General features: G+C 40.1%; 1 protein-coding gene across 9 annotated transcripts in view; it reads left to right on the top strand.

Annotated features, from left to right (window-relative positions):
- REV1 (REV1 DNA directed polymerase) overlaps nt 1–25,590 on the top strand; it is a 116,500-nt gene that overhangs the window by 6,606 nt on the left and 84,304 nt on the right. For 8 of the 9 annotated variants that reach the window (XM_066377570.1, XM_066377569.1, XM_066377567.1 and 5 more), the window contains 2 exons: nt 21,049–21,112; nt 23,067–23,193. In XM_066377570.1, coding sequence (XP_066233667.1) covers nt 21,059–21,112; nt 23,067–23,193 — 181 coding nt within the window. In that variant the 5' untranslated portion in view covers nt 21,049–21,058. Of the gene's footprint in view, nt 1–21,048; nt 21,113–23,066; nt 23,194–25,590 lie in introns of those variants that run through there. The other variant, XM_066377572.1, reaches the window with a different exon arrangement.

Raw genomic sequence — 25,590 nt, 5'->3', positions numbered from 1 at the left:
TGGTTTGAGAATTCTTTTAAAGATCAGTCTGGTCTCTTGGCTTTATTCTTGAATTAAAAGATTAGTTAGGGATGGGCAAAAAGCTGGTTGTGATGTGACTAGGTTTTATGTGAACACAGTATCTGAGTAACCAAAATGTTGCTGATTGGCTTCAATTATTCCTGATCATAACCGAGGCTAAAAAGGAGCTCTTTTAGAGGTTAAGTCAGAAAATGGCTGAATCTTATATTTTCTAAACTCCCATTATTTCTACATTTGAGATTATTAAGAAAGGACTTTATATATTTTTATCATTTAGACACTAGTCTGAATTATGTAATTGAAATTGTGATTTAGATTTCTTGTTTTTTAAAATGCTTTTCATCAAAGTTCTGAATTTTATCTTATAATCCCTATTTCTTGGCTCTTCATTTTAATCCTTTTAAAAAATTTAAGCTAGATATTCCTGAATTTTAAAAATCTTTTAACAATTTTTCTTTAATATTTTTGAGAGCATAACCAAAAAAGTCCTTTACTTTTTGTAATGCTTGATGTCTTAAAAAAATGATTTCATTTGACTTTGTTTCATTTACTTTCCTTAAGAGCCCCGAGAAGGAAGTTGAAGCAGTCTGTCCTGTTCTATACTTGAATGCAGTTTGGCACCAGCTCCCCGGAGTTAGGGCAGACATGCACAGCCCACAAGATTCCTCCCTTCTGGGCCACCTGCACTGCTGACCAGCTGGCTGCAGAGTGGGAAGTTCCCACCACCACCTCAAGTTCCATAATTTGCTAGAGTGACTCACAGAACTCAGAAAAGAGCTGTCCTTGCAGTTATGCTTTTATTTTGAAGGATACAAATCAGGACCTGCCAAATCAAGAGATCCATGGGAAAAATCCTGGAAGGGTCCCATAAATATAGTTTCTGTGTCCTCAGGATGTCATCCTCCCACCACATTTATACATGATTACAAATCAGGGAAGCACACCCAAGCCTTAGTGTCCAGAGTTTTTATTTGAATTTTATTACATAGTCATGGTTGAATCATTGGCCATACAGTTGAATTTAGCCTCTATCCCCTGTCTTTTAGGAGGTCAAGCTGCTGTGTGCCTCAAAGCCCCAACTTTGGTCTTTCTAGCATGGCCCACCCCATTCTGAAACTAGGGGCACACTGGGAATCACCATAATATGAAAGATGTGGGGTCCTGGCTAGGTGGCTCAGTGGATGATGTGTCATTCTGGTGGGCTGATGTTGTGGGTTCGTTTCCCAGTCAGGGCACATACAAGAAGCAATCAGTGAGTGCACAGACAGATGGAACAACTAAGTGGAATGACAAATTGATATTCTTTTTCTCTCCCTCTTCCTCTCTCTTGAATCAGTGGAGAAATTTAAAAAAATAAGGATGTGCTCCCAGGGATTCATCATGGTTAACAGAAGTACTATCAGTTGTGAAATTCAAAGATTTAGTCTCTTCCACATGGGAATCAAGGACAAAGGCCAGCGAAATCCATCCATCCTTCTTCCCTTCCCTTCCCTTCCCTTCCCTTCCCTTCCCTTCCCTTCCCTTCCCTTCCCTTCCCTTCCCTTCCCCCCCCTCCCTCTCCCCACACGTCTCCCCCACCCTTTCCCCTCCCCCTCTCCTTCCTCTTTTAACTAAGTGAGAAGCAGGGAGGCAGAGACAGAACCCTGTATGCACCCCTCTCCCCTCCCTTCCCTCTCTCTCCCTTTCTCTTCCCTATCTTCCCCCTCTCCCTCCTTCCCCTCCCCTTCACTTCTCTCTCTCTCTCTCTTAAATTAATAAAAAAATGTTTTTAAATACTTAAATCCTGGGCTGAAATACAGTGTGTAAATAAAGTGCAACATGAATATCGGCGCGTTTATAATGATGCGCCACCACATAGGAATAATATTACTCGGTGGGATAAGCAGTTGAAGGAAACCGGCAGTTTGGTGGAGAAACCCCGTTCTGGAAGGCTGTCAGTCAGTGACAGGCTATAGAGGCTATACGTGATAGCTACCTAAGGAGCCCTAAAAAATCTGTGCGTGAGCCCACATCGAACTGCAATGAATAGGTATGAAACTGGGAGAGTTTTCCTTTTATTTGGTGCAGATTTCACATTTCTGTCGTCTTTTGTTGCTTTCCTGTGACCAGTCAGAAGTGCACCATGACTTTACGGACACACTGTATTTGTATAAGCCAAATATTAATATAAACTGTTACAGGTAGGGTTATAAATTACATACTTTTTGGTATTTTAAGAGCTCAATAATTCTGGCTGTGAAAAGTTTGATTTCTAGTATTTCTTCTTGAATTTGTAATTTTAGAATTACGTTGTTACTCATTACTGTTAAGTGAAAGGGACCTGTGAAGTGAGATTTTTGTTGCTGAAGTGGAAGTATTGATAATATATTTGTTGCTAGAATTATAAAGAGTTTTAGTAACTTATTTGCTGAATAGTCATTTTGAATTTTCACACTTTAGTTGAAGTTACTAGCTATTCAATTTTATAATGCTGCAGGTACAGGTTAATTTTCTTTTGCATATTATGTCCAGAAAATTTCTAATTGTCACTAAAAGGTAATATTATATTCTCTTAGAACTCACTGAATGTTTCTCAGAAATAGAATGTATTGATTTTAAGGTATAGAGTAGTAAATAAACTTCCATTAAGACTTCTAGTGTCTTTTGAACAATGTGGCATCTCCTTAGAATGTTGTATCATCTTAATAAAAAGTAGTGGTTTTTTTTGTTTTTAATGTACCATAGGGGGTTTTGGGCCTAAAAAAGAGTCCAGAAAGTAAAGGAGTATCAGTTTCTTAAACATTCTACTCCCTTTATTTTCACTTGCAGTTAATATAAGGATTTGTGAGAAATTTGGTAAAGATGGAACTGATAGCAGATCTAGAAAAGACTGAATTTGACCACATTTGAATTGCAGTAATGCAGAGGGATTTGTTTTTAGTTGTGTGTCGTTGTGTGTGCCAGCTTACCTTGTGAGTTCAGAGCCGCGAGGCATGTGTGGATAGAATACATAAGGGAAAGCTATCTGCTAAGACAGACTTAGAGGTCATAGCATAGGTTAGCTCAGGGGCCAGAACCTCTCTGTCTCTGAGACCAACCCTATTCTCCATCATTTACATAGACAAATTTATACTTCCTTTTCTAACTTTTCCAAAGTAAGGTTCAAACTTTTTTTTCTCCAAAGTCAGAATGGGGAGGCAGTCAGACAGACTCCCACATGCGCCCAACCGGGATCCACCTGGTGTGCCTACCCGGGGGTGATGCTCTGCCCATCTGGGGCATTGCTCCATTGTGGCCGGAGCTATTCTAGCGCCTGAGTTGGAGGCCATGGAGTCGTCCTCAGCACCCGGGCCCACTTTGCTCCCATGGAGCCTTGGCTTTGGCTGCGGGAGGGGAAGAGAGAGATAGAGAGGAAGGAGACGGGGAAGGGTGGAGAAGCAGATGGGCGCTTCTCCTGTGTGCCCTGATCGGAATTGAACCTGAGACTGACATGCCAGGCCGACACTCGACCACTGAGCCAACTGGCCAGGGCCAGGTTCAAACTTTTTTTTTTTTTTTTTTACAGGGACAAAAAGAGAGTCAGGGAGAGGGATAGACAGGGACAGACAGAAATGGAGAGAGATGAGAAGCCATCAATCATCAGTTTTCGTTGCAACACCTTAGTTGTTAATTGATTGTTTTCTCATGTGTGCCTTGACCATAGGCCTTCAGCAGATCGAGTAATCCCTTGCTCGAGCCAACGACCTTGAGTCCAAGCTGGTGAGCTTTGCTCAAACCAGATGAGCCCGCGCTCAAGCTGACGACCTCAGGGTCTCGAACCTGGGTCCTCAGCATCCCAGTCTGACACTCTATTCACTGTGCCACCGCCTGGTCAGGCAGGTTCAAAATTTTTAGTAAGATTTCAGGGTCTTCTGATATACTTCATCAGCTACTTTATTAGTTCATCTAGCACTGTGTCTGGCCATGTGTCATGAATACCAGCAAGTTCCAGAAGGTTGCCTAAATCTTTTATTTCGTTTGTTTTTAATCATGAATTTTTCTTCTTCCTGAAATGCCCCTCTCATTGTCTTCTATCCAGTTAACCCTATTTAGTGTCCTCAGCCTAGATGCACCTCTCAGAGTGGCCTTTGTGCCCCCCCCCCCACGAGGTTCCTTGCTGTTTTCTCTGCATCCGCTGTGTGTTGTCAGGCACCTAACGTAGGCTCCTGTACTGTACATTTTGTGCAAATCTTTTTTCTCTAATAACTTTGCATTGTGGTTTATACTTACTTTGCTTACCTGAAAACTGCAAATTATAGTAAATGCTCAGTGAATGTGGAGAAAACTTAGATCATACATAGAAATGGGGGGGTATGGAAATCAGGACAGGATAGAGCTTGCCATCTGTAATCTAATAAAAAGCCTTTAACCTGGTGAGTTGCATTTAGTACTGTGTGATTCTTTCTAGGTAGAGCACATTGTAGCAACATCTTTTCTTCTACAGTGTGTCCATAAAGTCATGGTGCACTTTTGACTGGTCACAGGAAAGCAACAAAAGACAATAGAAATGTGAAATCTGCACCAAATAAAAGGAAGATCCTCCCAGTTTCTGTAGGATGATGTGGCAGCCATGTGCACATGTGCAGATGATGACGTAACACCGTGTATACAGCGGAGCAGCCCACGGCCATGCCAGTCGAGATGTGGATGGTACAGAGGAAAGTTCAGTGTGTTCTGTGGCTCACTAAATTCGAATTCGTGACCAAAGTGCAATGTGAATACTTTTTTGGGTTATCAGCGCATTTATAACGAAGCGCCACCACATAGGAATAACATTACTCGGTGGGATAGGCAGTTGAAGGAAACCGGCAGTTTGGTGGAAAAACCCCATTCTGGTAGGCTGTCAGTGACAGTCTATAGAAGCTATACGTGATAGCTACCTAAGGAGCCCTAAAAAATCTGCGTGAGCCCACATCGAACTGCAATGAATAGGTATGAAATTGGGAGAGTTTTCCTTTTATTTGGTGCAGATTTCACATTTCTGTCATCTTTTGTTGCTTTCCTGTGACCGGTCAAAAGTGCACAATGACTTTACGGACACACTGTATATACTCTGTCTTCTTATCTGTGAACTTCTGTACTTATCTCTCTTTTTACCCCTTGAGATATACTGTATTTCCCCTTGTATAAGACACACCTTAATTTGGGGGCCCGAAATTTTAAAAAAATTGTATTACATAAAGTGATTGGACTCGTTTTAGTCATCATAAAAGTCATACAACTCCTCATCACTGTCAAAACTCCCATCTGATTAGCTTGTCTTCATTTATGTCTTATGATGAATCACTGTCTTCATATATTGCCTCGTCCTCAGGTCTATATATGGCATTTGAAATACCACACTTCTTAAATGACTTGACAATGATCTCAATCTTGATATTATCCAAGTATCTTTTCACCCAGGTGCAAACTTCTCTTATAGTTGGTTTCTTTACTCTTTCTGCTGGTTTCACATTGTCCCCAGAAGACTTCGTACATTGGTTCCATTCCTCTCTCATGGCAGCTTTGTTAATGCTGACATCAAGTGGTTGGAGCTGGGATTTCAAACCTCCATGTATGATGAGAAGTTTTGTTTTTTGCTCTGCAGCAATCTTCTTTGTATTTTTATGTGTGCCCTGAACTGATCAAGCATCAATAGAGCAGGTTTGCTAAGAGCCCACCTGGTCTCTTTCTCCAAACTTCTCAAACCAGATCTTCGTTCTATCCTGATCCATCCAACCCTTGTCATGAATGTGAACAATCAATTCTGAGGAATGTCTTTTTTTTTGGCATTGTTTTGCATTTGAAAATCAGCATAGGAGGCAGCTGGGTTCTGTGAGCACAACAAGCTAGAACAACTGTATCATGGCTCTTTTCATGTCCACTTGTCTTCACAGTTACAGTTTTCACCCCCTTATCAACAGTTCTGTTACTTGGAACGTCAGACTGGCAGCATTTCATGGAAGCTGTGTAGAAATGCCGATTCCCAGCCCCCCTCCAGACCCACTGGATGAAAAACGGGTTGGGGTCCAGCAGTCTGCAGCATTTTTATAATCTTTATTTATTGATTGATTGATTTTAGAGAGGAAGTGAGAAAAATAGAGAAAGAGAAACATTGATCTGTTGCTCCATTTATCCATGAATTTATTGGTTGTCTATTGTATGTGCCCTGACCAGGGATCAAACCTGAAACTTTATATCAGGATGACTCAAACCAACTGAGCTACCTGGCCATGGCCCAGCAGTCTGCTTCTTGACAGGCCCTCCAAGTGATTCTCATACCTGTGAAAGAAAAACCACTGCTCAGGACACAGCCCCCTTTTCAGGATCAACTCCTTCAGTCTCCAGCCAAGTTCTGTTCCTATTACTAAGCTACGGTGGCCTTTGTAATCCTTGAAATTACTGCAGCCTTGAAATTTTATAGCAATAATAATTTGGCTTTCCTGTGAGAATATACCACTTCTCCTTAGTGAAGATCACTGGCTTTTTACTCCTTATTAGGGACTCTTTTTTTTTTTTCTTTTTTTTTTTTAATTATGTCTTTTCCAGAACTTTCTTTTGTTTTTCTTTGTAGCTTGATCCCTAGCTTTGGACGTGCTGATTTAGAGATGCATGTGGGACATCCTAGTGGAAATGTTGGATAAGCACTTCAGCTACATGGATTTGGAAGTCAGGAATATTGAAGAAAGGTGTTTAGAGACCGATTAATTTTGCAGCTTTCTAGAAAACCAGAGAAGGCAGTATTTTATACTTTATTAAAACAGTATCTTTGGGTCCCCCCTTCCCTTTTCTGGAAATCTATAACTTCAGGGAAAAAAATTATTAGAACACTTCCTTCAGCTTGTATTCAAATGACTGATTTTGTTAAATTGATGATCATTTTTTATTTTTGTTGTTATGACTAACCAAGAAAGAAAATTTTTTTTTATATTGAATGGTTTGGGGTAGAAACTTTCCTTTTAATAATATCCTCAGATTGGGACATTAAAAATATTTGTTATGTATTTTCAGTTTTACTATATCCAAATCCAAACTTTTTCTTAAATATATGACTGTTTGTCTCTTTTTGTCTGTGTAGTTAATTTAAGTATTGACTCTAAGCCATAACATTAAATTGCTGAAAGGTACTTCCATCCTTTAGGGCACAGGCTGAGCTGCTGCGATAGACGGGACAGTGATGGGGCAGAAATGGAGCTCCTCTCACTGTGATCGTGCTCAGGCAGTCCACAGTGTCTGAGCTTTTTTTAAAATGTAGGGCCTCAGGTTCCTTCTGTTTGCTAGTTTGCTTAGCCATACCCCGGGCATTGTGCTCATTCTCTTGGTTGAAGCCAAATTACCTCACAGCTGCCTTCCAGAGAAAGAAGTGAACAACTTTCTTTAGGAGTATGGAACAGATTTTTGTATATATTACTCTGCTCATGGCTACTACTGATTTAAAAGAAGCCTATGAAATGTAGTCTCTACTTGACAACCCTGCTTCCTACTAAGAGAGGGTGGGAAAGTTGTTTTATTACTAAAAGGGAGAATGAATCCTGGAGGACAGTTGTCATTTTGTCACCCTATGGTTTGTCAAGTCCATCCTCCTGATACCAACTACAAGTTTAGGTAACCCCAAGACCACCTTCGAGTTCATTGTTTAACTAGAAGGACTCAGAACTCTTGAAAGCTGTTATACTCATGATGACGATTTATTACAGTAAAAGGATAATGAGTAAAACGAGCTAAGGGAAAGGGTGCATGAGGCACACCGGAGAGTTCCATGTGTGGCACTGGAGTTGTCCTCTCCCACTGGGGTCTGCTACAGCACCTACTTCTGGCAACAACAAGTGATAAGATTCATGAAGTATTCACCCAAGGCCTAGAGTCCATAGTTTTTATTAGAGTTTGGTCACATAGATATGGTTGCCTGCTTGACCTTTAGTTTCCCATTTCCTCAGGAGGTTGGTAATGCACGGCCAGAAGCCTTCACCATAAAGCACTTGGTTAAACTATCAGAGTGGCTCCTAGCCCTTTGATAAACAAAGACACTTACCAGGCAGGACATTCTGAGGGCTTAGAGATCACCTCAGGAATGATGGGCAAAGGTGATCTCTCTGAGTAGGGTTAACACTTGATTATTCAGGCATATCTCTGATTAGGCACATCCTGGTTTTTTGGGAAGTATAGACAGCTGCATAATACGTAAGCTTTTCATCTGTAAAGCCTTTTGTAAATAGATGTATAGAATCATAAACATTTTTAAAACTTCAAGAGACTAGAATTTGTGAATTCTAGTTCTAGCCACAAATGGAAGAACTAAAATCTGACTGACTGTAACTTGCTTAAGGTTAGAGAACCAGTTAGTAAAGTTGGTCATCTCTGGGTCTTAATTTTCATGAATGTGGACAACTTCCATTTGGGGAACTACTACTGGTTGGGGAACTAGGTGGAAACTACTTGTACTTGAGTCCTTCAGTCACATATATGGTAGCTACTGTGTCTGACGCAGGCAGGTACTAGGTTGCTCAGTGAAAAAGCATCTATTTTGTTGAATTGTATTACACTGGTTCAATTAAATAGGATGTTCCTACTTTTCAGCAGTTTATTATATTGATAGCATTGTAAATTTCTCTCTTAGATTTGGAGATGCAGTTTTGTTAAAGGTAAGTGTGATTTTGTACCACAAACCAATAGTGCAGCTTTATGAAACCTTTTACCCTAGAAGGCAACTGTAAAAAATAAGTAGTACTTGGCCTCCCAGCTCCACAAATGTGTTGTAAAGATACACAGCTGAGAAGACTCCTTTGGAAAATAAAAGCATTATGGAAAATACAGGATGTTACTAGTGGTGTGTTTAAGTTTAGAGAATTTAAATGTTAAAATTTAAGGAATACTGAAAGGAAGGAACTATAAAGTGTCAGTCAATAGATGGTGTTTTTACAAGATGGTGAGAATATGGGTAATTTTAGGGGTTTAGAACCTCTAAAAGTGGGTATATCCTAAAGACTAGAGCTAGTAGTTGTGTTTCTTGGAAATTGTTACAAGGTTAATACTCTTAGGTGTTTGGTTTTGCTTTTTAAAAGTCTTAGTGATTTTAGAGAGAGACATTGATTTGTTGTTTCACTTATTTATGCATTCATTGGTTAATTCTTGGGTGTGCCCTGACTGGGGATTGAACCCACAACCTTGGCATATTGAGACGATGCTAACCAACTGAGCTACCCACCCAGGGCCTTTGTTTTTGTTTTAAATAGCTTGGTGAAGGTCTCTACAAAGTCAGAACCTGACTGCAGTGTGGGATGGGGCTGGAAGAAGGTTTTCCTTCCCTGGGTTATGAAATTAAGAATCTCTGTGTGCCCTTACAACTTCAACAGTCTTAGACAATGATGGTGTCTGGTTAAATCAAAACAAAACCTCGAAACATCTGTATTTTCATATCTAAATGTTACATAAAAAGCTGTTAAGCCCTGGCTGGATTGCTAAATTGGTTGGAATGTCATCCTGATATGCCATGCGGTTTGATCCTCAGTCAGGGCATATTTGAGAATCAACCAGTGAATACATAAATAAGTGGAACAACAAGTCAGTGTTTCTCTCCCTCTCTCCCAGTTGTTTAGAGAGTGCTGTATGTAGCCACTTTTATTTAGTAGATTAAAGTTCTTTGAATGCTATCTTTCTATGTTTATTTGGTGTTGATCAAGATGGTACTTTCTGTATCTTTTCATGTGCTTAATGGCCATTCTTTTGTCTTTAGAGATAGGTCTCTTCAGATTCTCTGTCCATTTTTAAATTGGGTTATTGATTTTTATTATTGAGTTGTAGGAGTTCTTTTTTTCTTTTTTCTTTTTTTCCAAGTGAGAGAAGAGGAGATAGACACACACCCGCATGTGCCCCGACTGGGATCCACCCAGCAACCCCCATCTGGGGCCAATGTTCTGCTCATCTAGGGCCATGCTTGCAACCGAGCTATTTTTTTTTAGCAACTGAGGCAGAGGCTCCACAAGTCATCCTTAGCGCTTGGGACCGATATGCTCTAACCCAGTGGTCCCCAAACCCCGGGCCGCGGACCGGTACTGGTCCGTGGGCCATTTGGTTCCGGTCCGCAGAGAAAGAATAAATAACTTACATTATTTCCGTTTTATTTATATTTAAGTCTGAACAGTGTTTTATTTTTTAAAAATGACCAGATTCCCTGTTACATCTAAGACTCACTCTTGACGCTTGTCTCGGTCACGTGATACATTTATCTGTCCCACCCTAAAGACCAGTCTGTAAAAATATTTTCTGACATTAAACCGGTCTGTGGCCCAAAAAAGGTTGGGGACCACTGCCCTAACCAATTGAGCCATGATTGCAGTAGGGGAAGAGAAAGAAAAAGAAGAGGGAAGGGGAAGGGATGGAGAAGCATATGGTCATTTCTCCTGTGTGCCCTGGCCAGGAATCAAAAACATCCACATGCCTGGCGCTCTGCCACTGAGCCAACTAGCCAGGGTCTGTAGGAGTTCTTTATATATTCTGGATATTAATCCCTTTTGATACACAGAAATTTTATTTTTATTACTGCTTTTAGAGAGAGGGTAGGGGCTGGGGAGGAGAATGAAGGATCAACTCGTAGTAGTTACTTTTCATATGTTCATTTACTGTGCAAGCCCAGGGTTTCGAACTGGCAACCTCAGCTTTCCAGGTAGATGCTTTACCCACTGTGCCACCACAGGTTAGGTAGAAGTTTTAACTCCTTTTTTTTTTTTTTTTTTTTAAGTGAGAGGAGAGGAGGCACACAGAGAGGCTCCTGCATACATATGCTCTGACTGGGATCCACCTGGCAAGCCCCCGACCAGACAATACTCTGCCCATCTAGGGCTGCTATTCCTTTTTCCCGGCAACTGAGCTATTTTAGCACCTGAGGCAAGGCCATGGAGCCATCCTCAGTGCCGAGGCCAACTTGCTCGAACTATTTTGAGCCATGGCTGCAGGAGGAGAAGAGAGAGGAAAGAGAGAGAAGGGGGAAGGGATGGAGAAACTAATGGTTGCTTCTCCTATGTGCCCAGGCTGGGAATCGAACCCAGGACTTCCACGCACCTGGCCAACATTCTACCGCTGAGCCAACTGGCCAGGGCCAGAAGTTTTAATTTTAATGCGGTGTAGTCTACTTTATCTGTTTTTTCTTTTGTTGCGTATGCTTTTGATGTCTTAGCCAAGAAATTAACTGTCAAACCCAATGTCAATGAAGCTTTTCTTTCGTTTCTTTCCCCAGGTTTTCTAGTTTTAGGTCTTAGCTCACATTTATGTCTTTGAGCCATTCTGAATTACTTTTTAAATATCATGTATGATAAGGATACAATTCATTTTGCATCTGGGTATCTAGTTTTCCGAGCATTATTTGTTGAGAAGACTGTGCTTTCCCCCATTGGATGGAGAAGTCCTTTTAAAAACACATATCTGGGATGAAACCTACCTTAAACCAGTTATTAATCAGTTACTTAATTGTTAGTAAGTACCTTAGCAGAAAATTGCTAACTAAGGTAAGAGGCATTGGAGAATAAAAGAGGTGTTGAGGAGCAATATGGGATGGATCCGATGGTAAACTTGTTTTATTTCAGCCTTGCCAAGTGATGGGCTGATGACCACAGCTGTGTTCTTCAGTATTTGTGTCATATTTGTGAATAATTATACCACTGTAATATGTACATTTATTTGTTCATTTCATATTCATTTGCATATTCCAATTCATTCAGCAACAGTTTAAGTAACTATCAAATGAAGATAAACCCATACATGTACATATAACTAGAATAATAAGACAATAAAAACCACTCAAAGTCAGTTACATTACTTAATATTTAGTATACTTTATAGAGTTACAAATGTGTAACCAACAGATTAACACTGATGAATATGTATTTGGGAATTTTCTGATTATGTATTGGGAATTTTGCTGGTGTGTTATGGACTATTTGGAATCTTATGCTGATTCTTCTTTAGGAAATATGAAATACCACTTTTGCATGTAAATGATTGCTCCTGGTGATTAACATCCTCTGGGTGGATATCAAAATCCACCAATAATCATAGTAAAAAGTGAGAATGATTTTTTTTTAATAGAGACAGAGAGAGGCATAGATAGGGATAGACAGACAGGAGCAGAGAGAGGGATGAGAAGCATCAATCATCAGTTTTTTGTTGCGACACCTTAGTTGTTCATTGATTGCTTTCTCATATGTGCCTTGACCATGGGCCTTCAGCAGACCGAGTAACCCCTTGCTCGAGCCAGTGACCTTGGGTCCAAGCTGGTGAGCTTTGCTCAAACCAGTTGAGCCTGCGCTCAAGCTGGCGACCTCAGGGTCTCGAACCTGGGTCCTCTGCATCCCAGTCTGACACTTTAGCCACTCACCACTGCCTGGTCAGGCCAGAATGATGTTCTTTTACAATGAGTGTTGATTAGTATTTTCAAATGCACATTGGGCCCTGGCTAGATAGCTCAATTGGTTAGAGCCCTGGTCGGCAAACTGCGGCTCTTTGGCCCCTTGAGTGTGGCTCTTCCACAAAATACCACGTGCAGGCGCTACCTCGATAAGGAATGTACCTACCTATATAGTTTAAGTTTAGAAAATTTGGCTCTCAGAAGAAATTTTAATCGTTGTACTGTTGATACTTAGCTCTGTTGACTAATGAGTTTGCCGACCCCTGGGTTAGAGCATCCTCCTGAAGTGCAGAGGTTGCTGGTTCGATCCCCAGTCAGGGCACATACAGGATCAGGTCAATGTTCCTCTCTCTCTCTTTCACCCTCCTCCTCTCTCCTTCTCTCCTTCTCTCCCTCTCCCTCTCTTCTTCTCTCTCTCCCTCTCTTCCTCTTTCCCTATCTTCCTCTCCCTTCCCCTTCCCTCCCTCTTTCCCTTCCTCTTCCTCTCTCTCCCCTTCCCTAAAATCAATAAATAAAAAAATTTAAAGTGTCTTTAAAAAAAATAAAATGCACATTGGAAGTTCAGAGTGAAATGTGTACTCCAGCAAAAGATGAAATAAAGTTAAGGGAAATTATGTATAAGTTACTTTATGTTTTTTAATAAGCAGGTTCTTCCTGAGACTCTTCATAGTGTTTTTTGTTTTGTTTTTTGTATTTTTCTGAAGTGAGAAGCGGGGGAGATAGACTCCTGCATGCGCCCGACCAGGATCCACCCGGCATGCCCACTATGGGGTGATGCTCTGCCCATCTGGGGCGTTGCTCTTTGCAACCGGAGCCATTCTAGGGCCTGAGGCAGAGGCCATGGAGCCGTCATCCTCAGCGCCCAGCCCAACTTTGCTCCAATGGAGTCTTGGCTGTGGGAGGGGAGAAGGGAGATAGAAAGGAGGGGGAGTAACTCCAGTAATAACTCCAGTAATGTTATTTCATTACTGGAGAAGCAGATGGGTGCTTCTTCTGTGTGCCCTGGCCGGGAATTGAACCCAGGACTTCCACACGCCAGGCCGATGCTCTACTGCTGAGCCAACTGGCCAGGGCGAGACTGTTTACAGAGTTTTGAACATCCCTATTAAGAGAATGGGAGAGTCAGGAATTTTTTTTTTTTAAAGTGAGAGTAGGGGAGGCAGATACACTCCTGCATGTACCCTGATTAGGATCCACCCAACAAACCCACTAGGGGACAATGCTCTGCCCATCTGGGGCCCTTGCTCTGTTGTGACTGGAGCCATTTCTTTTTTTTTAAGCCCCTGAGGTGAAGGCCATGGAGTCATCCTCAGCACCTGCGGCCAACTCGCTCGAGCCAATAGAGCCATGGCTGCAAGAGAGGAAGAGAGAGAGAGAGAAGAGGAAGGGTGGAGAAGCAGATGGTTGCTTCTGCGTGCCCTGACTGGGAGTCAAACCTGGGACATCCACATGCCACGCCGATGCTCTACCACTAAGCCAACCAGCCAGGGCCAGGAAATCTTTTGCATTGTAGATGTTCAGGGTCCCTGGGATCATTATGAATAGAACTGCTGTTCCTTTACCTTGAACTTCGCTTACCTGGTTGGGTGTTGTATTATATGTTGACGTTGGGTCCTGACATGACTGTACCAACAGCCTCCAATTCGGTTTGTCTTTGTTATTTCATTACTGGAGGACTAATAGGTGAGTTTAGTTTATGAACCTTTCAAGGGTTGGGACACTTCCCTTTGTAGAGTCCCATACAGGAACACAGAACAGAGCCCAAAATCTTCAGTATTTAGTTGATTAGTTTTAGGTTTCAGTCTTTTTCAATTTGAGCTTTTTCTTCAAAAAGACCTTATTCAGGCCCTGGCCAGATATCTCGGTTGGTTAGAGCATCGTCCCAAAGCACAGAGGTTGCTGGTTCAACCACTGGTTAGGGCACATACAGGAACAGATCAATGTCCCTCTTTTCCTTCCTCCCTTCCCCTCCCTATCTCCCCCTCCTTTACCTCTCCCCCTTTGTTTACCTCTTCCTCCCTCCCCTTCTCCCCCCCTTCACCCATCTCCCTCCCTCCTCTCCCGCCTTCCCTTCTTCCTTTCCACCTTTCCTCTCACTAAAATCAATAAATAAGAATTTTTATTTTTTTTTTAAAAAGCATCTTATTCAGACCACACATAATCTAAAACTTAAAAGACTAGCTGCCACAGTTGGAGTGGGTTTAGGAGTGGGCCCTTACTTGCTATTTTTATCCTAAACTCTTTCTTCCCAGCCACATCCACCCTATAGCCAGTTCATGGCCCCATAGGGATTTTTCTGAATGTTAACCACTGTAACTTTGTTTTATCAAGAGGAGAGCCTCAGTGTTGTTGGACTCACCCCAAATCATAGCTAGACGTGTAGAACTGGGAGTAGAGCCCAGATCCTGTGTCACTAAATCTGTTACTCTTTCCATTACATTGTAGACCATGGATAACTTATTTATAATGATGTTGAGTACTTTATAATCTTCAGAGGGTTTCCACATAATGCAATCTCATTTGATTTCTATTCTGTGACCTGGCATTAGTATATTAGTATGATATATACTTGCTAATGTTTATTGAGGGCATGCCCTATGTGCTAAGGGTAAGGGTACTTTTGCATACACAAATTCATTCTTCATCCATTTTTTTTAAATTAATATTTTAAAATCTCAGTAGTTGGCTTCTGCAGTAATGCTGCTGGATAAGAAATTGGTAGTTTATTTTAGGTTGTGTGTTACAGTTTCAGAAACATTCTTTTCCTGAAGGCCATCAAGTATGGGAAACTAGATTGGGAGCCCAGTACTGCAAGAATTTCATCTGAAAGCTAGACGGCAGTTTTTATTCACAAGTTTGGACTAATAGTTGGATGGCTTTCCATAAGGGACATTGTCTCAGTGAGCAGGGTTAGTCAAAAGAACACATAATTCAGAAGGTTGTGGGGAATGAGAGGATAAGAACATGGTGTTACTTCTGAGAGCTACTTTTATCATGTGATAGCCTCACCGGTTGTGTCCTCCTCTGTGCCTTGGGTATGGCTTCAGAGGTATTGGCAAAGCCCCTTTTTCAAGGACCCTTTACTGCTTAGCAGAAACATAAGCCTTTACTTTTTTTTCAAGTGAGAGTTGGCAAGTTAGAGAGGCAGACCTCCACCTGTGCTGACCCTGTTCTCCCTGCCCCTGCCTGGGGCCGATGCTTAAATCAATTGAGCTATTTTCAGCACCTGGGGCCCATGCTTGAAACATTCAAGCCACTGGCTGCTGGAAGGGAAGAGAAAGAGAAGGGGGAGAGGGAAGGGCAGAGAAGTAGGTGGTCATTTCTCCTGTATGTCCTGACTGGAAATTGAACCCAGGATGTCCATAAGCCAGGCTGATGCCCTATCCGCTGAGCCATCTGGCCAGGGCCAAGCCTTTCTTTAAGGCATACCAGTTTCCAAGAATAGGGTTGATGTTAGTACTTCCTGGTTTCACACTACAAAGGAAGCACTGTGGTCTTTAGAACCCTTTAAATGATTTATGCTTAGCTTAATCCTACCTGTTGAGCATTTTTGTTAGCACCAAAAGTTTTATCATTTTGCTGATCTTGTCGGTGCCACTTTGTGAGTAGGGAGTATTTATCCTATTATTGTCTATTAAACAGCACAGGATTCTATAGTGAATTTTTGGAAAGCTGTTTTAAAATAAGAGAAGGCTCTGGCCAGGTGGTTCAGTGGATAGAGCATCATTCCAGCACACCAAGGTTGTGGGTTCGATCCCTGGTCAGGGCATATATGAGAAGCAACCATAATGGAACAACTAAGTGGAACAACAAGTTACTACTTCTCTCTTTCTCTCTCCCCCTCTCTCAAATCAATGGAAAATTACAAAAAAAAAAAGGTAATAGAACTATAAAGATAAGATTAAATATTCGAAGTAGAATTTTAAATATTGATATGTTGGGGTATGCTATACTTAGAACATACTATTATTTGCTGCCATGCTTTATATATACATTTATTTTGTTCAACAAGAATTTATTGACTTCCTGTCATGTACAAGATTAATGATAATTTTGTATGTATTTTATATTCATATTTTCATTCTATAATGTTTTGAGTATCAGAAAGGAGATGAATGTGGGCCTAACCGGACTGAGTGAAGTGTGAACAGTCTTTGATGCTCTCTACATATCAACAGAAGTGTGATAAACCCCCGTATTTATGTCCGGTCACCTGAGTCTCCATTTTGTCTGTGCAGTTCAGGTTGTTGGGTGGCGTGGTCTGTCACTGCTCTCTACCAGTATTCTAGATCAGGGTCATGTCGTTTGCTGTATGCTCCAGGATTTGCTTGTTTCCCCTATTCTTCCTACCTAAAATCTTTCCCTGAAGTTTATCTGTAGGGCTAATATTTCCGTGAGTGGTGCTCATTTCTTTTTGATTGTAAAATTTTAGCATTCATACAGAATCTCATTCATTTATCTCAGTAGTGCCTGGTATAGTATGGTGCTTTGCACACACTATTCCACTAGCTTTGATCTGGAGGTAGTCTAGTGTGGTGTCTCCCATACACGGTCTATGAATTATCCCTTCGATGACATAATGAGCTGTGCTATGAAATGTCGTCTACAGCTATATATCTAACTGTTCAGCATTGATCATCTGATAAAAGAAAATTATACAATTGATGTCTTCCACTGCTAAGTTTGCCACTCTTAGTGTTCAGTAAAAGTCAGATTTATAGTTAGGTTTTTGCCCCTGGTTATTGCCACATAGGCCATTTCTTAGCCCAGGGGTCCCCAAACTACAGCCCGCGGGCTGCATGTGGCCCCCTGAGGCCATTTATCCGGCCCCCGCCGCACTACCGGAAGGGGCACCTCTTTCATTAGTGGCCATCTGCATCCTGTGCTCCTGGAGTCCTGTATGTGGTGGCATTGCTCACGTACAGTACTACTTCCAGTGACGCGGGACGCAGGCATCACAGCTCAGGAAGCGCGTTATATCACTTGTTACGGCTAGCAGTGACAAATATGGAACCGGACACTGACCATCTTATTAGCCAAAAGCAGGCCCATAGTTCCCATTGAAATACTAGTCAGTTTGTTGATTTAAATTTACTTGTTCTTTATTTTAAATATTGTATTTGTTCCAGTTTTGTTTTTTTACTTTAAAATAAGACATGTGCAGTGTGCATAGGGATTTGTTCATAGTTTTTTTTATAGTCTGGCCCTCCAACAATCTGAGGGACAGTGAACTGGCCCCCTGTGTAAAAAGTTTGGGGACCCCTGTCTTAGCCTATAAACAGATTATTTAAATGCACTTTATAGGACAGGTTGCCTTAACTCTTTCTGGAATAATTAAAAAGGGGGGTCTGCATAAATAAAATGTAGATCATCAACATTGTTTCATAATCAATTCCTGAAATTGAAAAACATTGCTAATGAATATGGATATAAGTAGTTTTATTTTATATTTAGTTTCTGAAAATAGTTCTTCAGTGTGTCTTGTATAGCAGTGGTCCCTAACCCCCAGACCATCGACTGGTATAGGTCCGTGGGCCATTTGGTGCCAGTCTGCTGAGAAAGAATAAATAATTTACATTATTTCTGTTTTATTTATATTTAAGTCTGAACGATGTTTTATTTTTAAAAAATGACCGGATTTCCTCTGTTACATCCGTCTACAACTCACTCTTGATGGTTATCTCGGTCACGTGATACATTTATCCGTCTCACCCTAAAGGCTGGTTCGTGAAAATATTTTCTGACATTAAACGGTCCATGGCCCAAAAAAGGTTGGGGACCACTGTTGTATAGAGCACCAAAGAAAACTGGGAAAGGATTTCAATATGAAATGGAACCAGAGGATATGAAATGGCTAATCTCAGGCTTGTACTTCAGCAGAACGAACTTCAGAATGGAGAGACTGATTTCCTATAAATACCTGACTTTCTGAGACCAATGCATATCTGCCAGGAATCCCTCCCCTTCCTCAAGCCAGTGAACTTACTGCTTAGATTTGGCTGGAGTGCTCCCTCTTTATACACCTTGCCAATAAAACAGCCCCCCCCCCCAGCCCCTCAACAGACGCCCCTGTAGCTTGCTTGCTATAGCCTACAGGTCCTCTGCTGTTCCCAAATAAACTTAGTTTGTGGTAATTCTAGCTTTCCTTACTTTACCTCTTTATTTAAGTTAACAGAACTCCACTCAACTACCCAGACCTCTTACAGTAAGAGACCCAGCTGATGTAGTAACTGAGACCCAAAAAATGAAGATTTACCAGAGATGAGTGAGACCAGTTAATGACAGAGCCTCGAATAAAAAGAAACAATTCTCCCTACCCCTAATCTTTTTCATAATCTGTTGATTCATTTATGCTGTATATTGTGCTATAAACAATAATGGACGTCATTGTATTTTTACTCAGTTTTTTAGTACTTTTATATTTAATATTGATGTATCCAGATATTTACTGTTTTCTTGGTGTTTGTATTTTTTATTGTTATATTTTTCTGTTTTGACCTTATAAGAGAACTTATTTTCCTTTCACGTGAGGGATATCCTGTAGGGTTTCCTTTAGTGCATGTTAGCTGATGGCATTAGCTTCTGTTTTTATTTGCCTAAAATGCCTTTATTTCCTCTTTCTTAACTGAATTTTTCTCTGGGTATGGAATTCTAACTTAGTGATTCTCCCCCCCCCCCAAAACTGTTATCTTTTAGCTCTGTTATGATTCTGTTGGGGCTATAGTGGTCTACTTTCTGCTCTTTTGAGTATTTTGCATGGAATCACTTTGTTTTCCTCACTCAGCTTTAAAGATTTTTTTTCTGTCTTTTCCATACTTCTATTATTACATGGATTTTTTCCTGCTACAAGCTCACTAGGCTTCTTGAATTTGTGGCTTGATAGCTTTAATCAGTTTTAGAATGTTTTAGTCATAATTTCTTCAAATACAACTTTTTTTGAGAGAGCGAGAAAGGGGGATGGAGGGGGAGAGAGAGAAACATCAACTTGTTACACTTAGTTGTGTAGCCATTGATTGCTTCTTGTATGTGTCCTGACCAGGGCTCGAACTGGTGACCCTGGGATTGGACCAGTGAACTAGTCAAGAACTATGTGTTAACACATTGAGGCCCTGGACAAAATGAGCTTCTTGAAAAACAGTGTTTAGCAGAGTAGATATGGCAGTTCTGGAATTCATGATGAACGTTGGGTAGCCATGTTTCTACCTTTTTAAAACTGAAAACCCTTCTCTCTCAGCACCCACAACACCTAATGAGGGTTAATCACTTTACCTCCTGTTCTCAGAACTCTTTGCACATGCCTTTTGTCTCTGTTGACTCTGAGCATATCTCTTTATATCTTTTTAGGTACCTTTTAAAAATAGCAAAAATTCATAATTAATGTAAATGTCAGCAAGGAGAAACTATATATCCTACAATATACCTAGAATAGAAATATTTTAAAGAAAATATCTGCTATCATGTTTTAAAGTGTTACTCAATGACAAATTCTTATAAACCTTATTAAAGCTGATTTGAACTGAAAAGTATATTGAATATTAGGCTTTTCCAGTGATATATGGTAACCATTTGCTGTTAACCTATATACATGTAGTTACTAGAAGAAAAAAATGCCTAAATGGAAATCATATTAATTTTAAGAAAAATAATGCAGTGTGTCTCAAGATGTATCCATTTTGGATTAGACTTAAGCTTTGATTTAGGAGTCTTTTTGTATCTTGCTAATCACTAAACCAGCTGACACTTGGGCAAGCTATCATTTGGTCATTTTGGTGGTTTTGTAGTACAAATGGTCAAGTGTTTCATTAAGGAAAATGCCAGGTTTTCTAGTTTATATAAGGGATAATCTTTCAACATCAAATCCCCTAGATCAGCAATTTTCAACCTTTTCATCTTATTGCACACACAAAAATTCTGTGGCACAGCAACAAAATACATTTTTTGCTGATCTGATTAAAAAGTAGGTTTAATTTGATTCCTTCACACCAGACAGCTCTTGTTGGGTTGCTTTTCATCCTTTTTTTTATTTTATTTGATAGTCTAAGGGAAAACAGGTCAGAATCCCTGACTAAATAATCAGGTATTGCAAGTTTTAAAATTCTTGAGGCACACTGGTTGAAAATTGCTTCCCTAGATCTCTTGTTTTATTTTACTTCTTTTAGTTTTTTTTGTGTGTATATGCAATAAATGAATTACACTATGAGTGCACTCTTAAATGTCCAGTATGTAATAGCATACACAGAATTTCAGAGCCATATTATAGGTTAGTTTATGACAGGAATATCTTTTCTTAGGGTCTGCTAACACTAATTGTTAACAAGTAGTTGTGACCATGTTCGTGGGGTTTTATGTAAGTAGATGTTAGGATTGGTGCTCAGGAATACATAAAAAATTTTCCTGTTTAAATTTAAATTTAAAGTAGTTATAATTAAAATCTGTTGGAGGATGTTTTTAGGAACTAATTTAACTTGTGAAGCAGAAGGATATGCTTTGGAAAAAGTTTCTCACTCAGTATTTTACTTTTAACTTTAATGAATTAAACATTTGTATTTTAGTTTCTCATTTTTCTTGATACTAAAATAAAATATCAATAATACATTGTATTATAAAGTTTGGTTTGTCCCCTAATGCAGAAGCTCCACCATGAGACGAGGGGGATGGAGAAGACGAGCTGAACACGACGGCTGGGGAAAATGGGTGTGTTTTAAAGAGTAAAAATAATTGTATTGAACTGTCTAGGTATTTTTCATTCTTCTTATAGTTCATAATGTGGTTTAAGGCATTTTATAAATTGTAAATCACTTTAGATACCAGCTTTTTGAGTTCTTACAGTGTATTGAGAGGTCAAACCTTAACCCCTAAACTTGCAAGAATTTTATCCTGAGGAAATAAATGTTGTAGGGCAGAATTTATCACAGTACAGTTTTACTGCAGCATGGCTAATAATAGAGAAAAACAGGAAAGCATAGATACCCAATAATAGGGAACTGGTTAAATAAATTATTTCTGCAGTGGGACACTGCAGCCATTATTTTGTTTATATTAGCCTGGCTGATGGCCTCAATCTAAAGGGTCTCTGTTGTGTTTTAAAGGAATATTGGTAGGTATAGGATCCTATTTTTTTAAAACTGCTGTGCCCTGAGACATAGACATAAACTTTGAAAATAAGATACCAAAATGTTAACAGTGAGATCACAGCTAATTTAAACTTTATATTTTCAAAAAAAAAATTTTGACAGTGAGCATGTAATATTTGAATAATTAAAAACAGTGAAGTCATTTCCATCTTGAAAAATTGTGTACCACTTTTACATATCTACAGTTTTCTTTTAAACACTTAATTGATAATTCTTTATTGATCTAGATCAGTGATTTTCAACCTTTTTTGAGCCGTGGCACATTTTTTACATTTACAAAATCCTGGGGCACACCACCTACCAGAATGACACAAAATGACACTCTAACACAGTACATATTATACATATAGTTAATAATATAGTTTCTAAATGTATTTATACTCACACCTGACCATGTCTCACGACACACTAGTGTGCCGCGGCACACTGGTTGAAAAACACTGATCTAGATCAATCAAGACAATTGATAATTTAAATTAGTTAAGCTTAATTTTTTTTTCTTTCTTTTTTTTTTAAGTGGGGGGGGGGCAGAGACAGACTCCTGCATGCGCCCCAGCCAGGATCCACCCGGCAAGCCCACTAGGGGGCGATGCTCTGCCCATCTGGGGCCCTTGCTCCTTTGCAAACGGAGCCAATTTTTAGCCCTTGAGGAGCAGGCCATGGAGCCATCCTCAGTGCCTGGGCCAACTTGCTACAAAGTTGAGCAATGGCTGCAGGAGGGGAGAAGGAGAGGGAGAAAAAGAAGTAAGAGGGGGTAAGGGTGGAGAAGCAGATGGGTGCTTGTCCAGTGTACCCTGGCTAGGAATCGAACCTGGGACATCCACATGTTGGGCCAATACTATCATTGAGCCAACTGGCCAGGCCAAGCTTAATTATTTCAATATATTCAGCTACACTTTTTAGATTTGTAAAGGTCTGTAGGAAAAATTAAAATGTTTTTATATTCTTTTGGAGGTTCCTGTTATCTAATGAAAAATAGGAACTACTGTCAAATAGATTGATTAGATCCAGAATATAGCTGCTGAATTGTTTATTTTACTCTTAATCTGCATGTTTGGAGGACTGCACTGGTTTGTCAACTGTTTCATATTACCTGAATTTAATTAATTTTAAACTTCCTATATATAGAAGATTGTGGAAGTCTATATTTTAGACTGCTAAAATGTACTTTTAGTGACCAGTTATCAAATTTTACTTGGTTTAAACTTTCGTATGGCTTTTGTTTGACTTTATAGATAAGAACAATATTTTGTGACAGTAAACATTTTTTGACTTTTTAAAATAACTTATTAGAATGTTAAAGAATTATTAAAAATGGAGTCAACAGAGGGTAAAGTCTCTTTTGACCTGCCTGTTTTATTGTCTTGCCTCTGGTTCATGTTTATAATTACACCTTTGTAATTATTATACTTTGGTCACTGGCATAGGATAAGGTCCTTTTATTTACATTTAAATAGAAGTTTAAGAAAGAAAATACAATTTTCTGATTAGTGTTTACCTTTTCTTTATTTTAGGGTGGGTATATGGCTGCCAAGGTCCAGAAATTGGAGGAACAGTTTCAATCAGATGCTGCTATGCAGAAGGATGGAACTTCATCTACAATTTTTAGTGGAGTTGCCATTTATGTTAATGGATATACAGGTTGAGTACTTTTTACTCTTTAGGTACCCTCTTTTGTCATGTACTTTTATTAGGATTGATAGTAATTATCATATATAAAAATGATAAAAAAAATTCTTTGCTTAGGTAGTCTTTCACTTTTTCTTTCTCTTCCACCTATACCTGTCATTGTCTTCAATTTTAATTTTTATGAGGTTTAAAATGAATAGTACTTGTCTTTTATAAACAGCTGATTGAAAGCTCTTCACACATATGTGGGCTTCAGTCCAGGGGGATCTGGTAAGGCTACTCCCACTGTAGATAGCTGTTAGGGGCTGGTGGAGAAGGAGGGTGGTATATGTCTAAATGAGACTGCCAGTGTTTTGGTTGCCAAGGGGGAAGGAAAGGGCCAGAATTCTCAGTTTAGAAAGTAGAATTTTATTTAATCTGTTTTTTTTTTATTCCCTATATCATGTTTCCCCTACTGCTATGCCTGTTGTCATTTAGTCCAGTATCTGAAAGGAACAGGGTAGTCGTCTTTGTGAGTGGAAGAAGAGATCTGGAATTCTGGTATGTCTATTAGACAGAATTTCAACTGTGAACTTCCTATCTTACCACCTATCCACATGTTCACCTTTGGAGGTGCCTTGTGCTCCTATTTTATGAATTTCTCTTGGTTTCCCTGGCACTAAGCAGCCTCTTCTCGGCTTCCAGACAGCTTAGATTTTGGCTTTCTCTGGTCTGCAAAGTCAGTTACCACTTGTCTACTGGCTGTCAGTTGTTCTTTTCATTCTCTTTAGGATTTCTTATTAAGATTATTTTAGTTTTTGAGAGAGAGACTATTCAGCTCGTAGTTGCATCACTTTAGTTGTTCATTGATTCCTTTCTCATATGTGCCTTGACTGGGGGGCTCCAGCTAAGCCAGCGACCTTGGGGTTTTGAACCTTGGTCCTCTGCGTCCCAGGCCCATGCTTTATCCACTGTGCCACCACTTGGTCAGGCCTAAGAGTTTGCTTTCTTTTTAAGGCAAGTAATACACCATTGTATGAATAGACCACAGTAGTGTGTGGACTTGAGAAAGAAATGACCTACCAAGAACTCCTAGTGGCTAACTGGGCTCAAATTTAAAAGCAAAGTCTAGCCACCATTTCCAGACAGGGGTCTCTCATGCAAACTGCACTTCAGGGAGAAGCCTGCAATGAACTGCTTGTCTCCTACACTGAACTGCCTGCTTGTACTTGGTTTCTGACATCTAAGCCAGCCCTTATAAAGGAGTTCCTGAAATAGTATTTCATCCAGTAGGACTGAGGCTTTCTAGCTGTACAGCTGAAAAAGAGGACTGTACAGCTATATCTCTACTAGAAAGCCCGGCGGTCATATGAAATGACCGCTGTTCTAGATATTATAAATTGTAATTAAAATGATTTGTGCAAAGGTGTCTGCTAATTCAAACTGAATTACCCAGGGCAGGCGGCGAGGACGCCCCTTTGCTTACTGCCCCACGGGGTTTCCCCCTTCTACTTGCTTAATTGCTTAAAGTAGAGTGCAATGAAGGAAACCACTGGCGGTACATTTCTTAAGAGCCACCGCTAGCTCAATAAATAAGGGTGATTTAAATAATAAAATGTTAATTCACATGTCAAAGATCTCTTTGTACACAACATTTCTTGTGTAGATCTTTCCATCATTTTTAAGCTTGCCTTGCAGAGGACCATCAATTATTTTTAATTTTACGTCCGTTCTTTCACGAACTCTTGAACAGGCAACATAAAGTTGACCATGTCCAAATGCAGGCTCAGGTAAAAAAAATGCCAACACGCTTAAGCGTTTGGCCCTGAGACTTATTGATGGTCATAGCAAAGGCAAGTTTTACAGGAAATTGTCTACGTCTCAATGGAAACAGCAACCCTGTTTGAGATGGAGCCAAATCAATTCTTGGAATGACATGTATTTCACCTTTAGAGGAGCCAGTCAAAGACTTAGCTATTATGACATTATTTTTCAATTGGAGAACCTCTAGTCTTGTACCATTGCAAAGACCCCTTTTGGTGTTAAGATTTCTTAACAGCATAATAATTGCTCCAATCTTTAACCTCAATTTGTGACGTGGCATGCCAGAAGGCGGGACTATTTGAATGCCGTGGCAACTTCACCCCATTGGCTAGTACAGTTACGCAAGCAACCAATAAGCTATCGGCGACAAACAGACACTTAAGCAGCATATAATAAAGATTAGCATCTTCACTGACCAATCAGAGTAGCTCCATTCTGACCAATCAGGACAGTACCTTTTGTACTAATACAACTTCAAGGATTTGGAGTCTTCATTTATTGGAGAATAGAGACCAAGGGCAGACTCTTCTCTCTGTTTCCCTTAGATGCCCTCTGGCTTGGGAGCAAACTGTGTTTCCCGGGCTGAGCCAAGAGAATCAAAGCTGT

The sequence above is a fragment of the Saccopteryx leptura genome, chromosome 3 (assembly GCF_036850995.1).
Source record: "Saccopteryx leptura isolate mSacLep1 chromosome 3, mSacLep1_pri_phased_curated, whole genome shotgun sequence".
Classification (NCBI taxonomy): Eukaryota; Metazoa; Chordata; class Mammalia; order Chiroptera; family Emballonuridae; genus Saccopteryx; species Saccopteryx leptura.
Note: the sequence above shows the minus strand (reverse complement) of the source record. Positions and strands in the feature narration are given on the sequence as shown.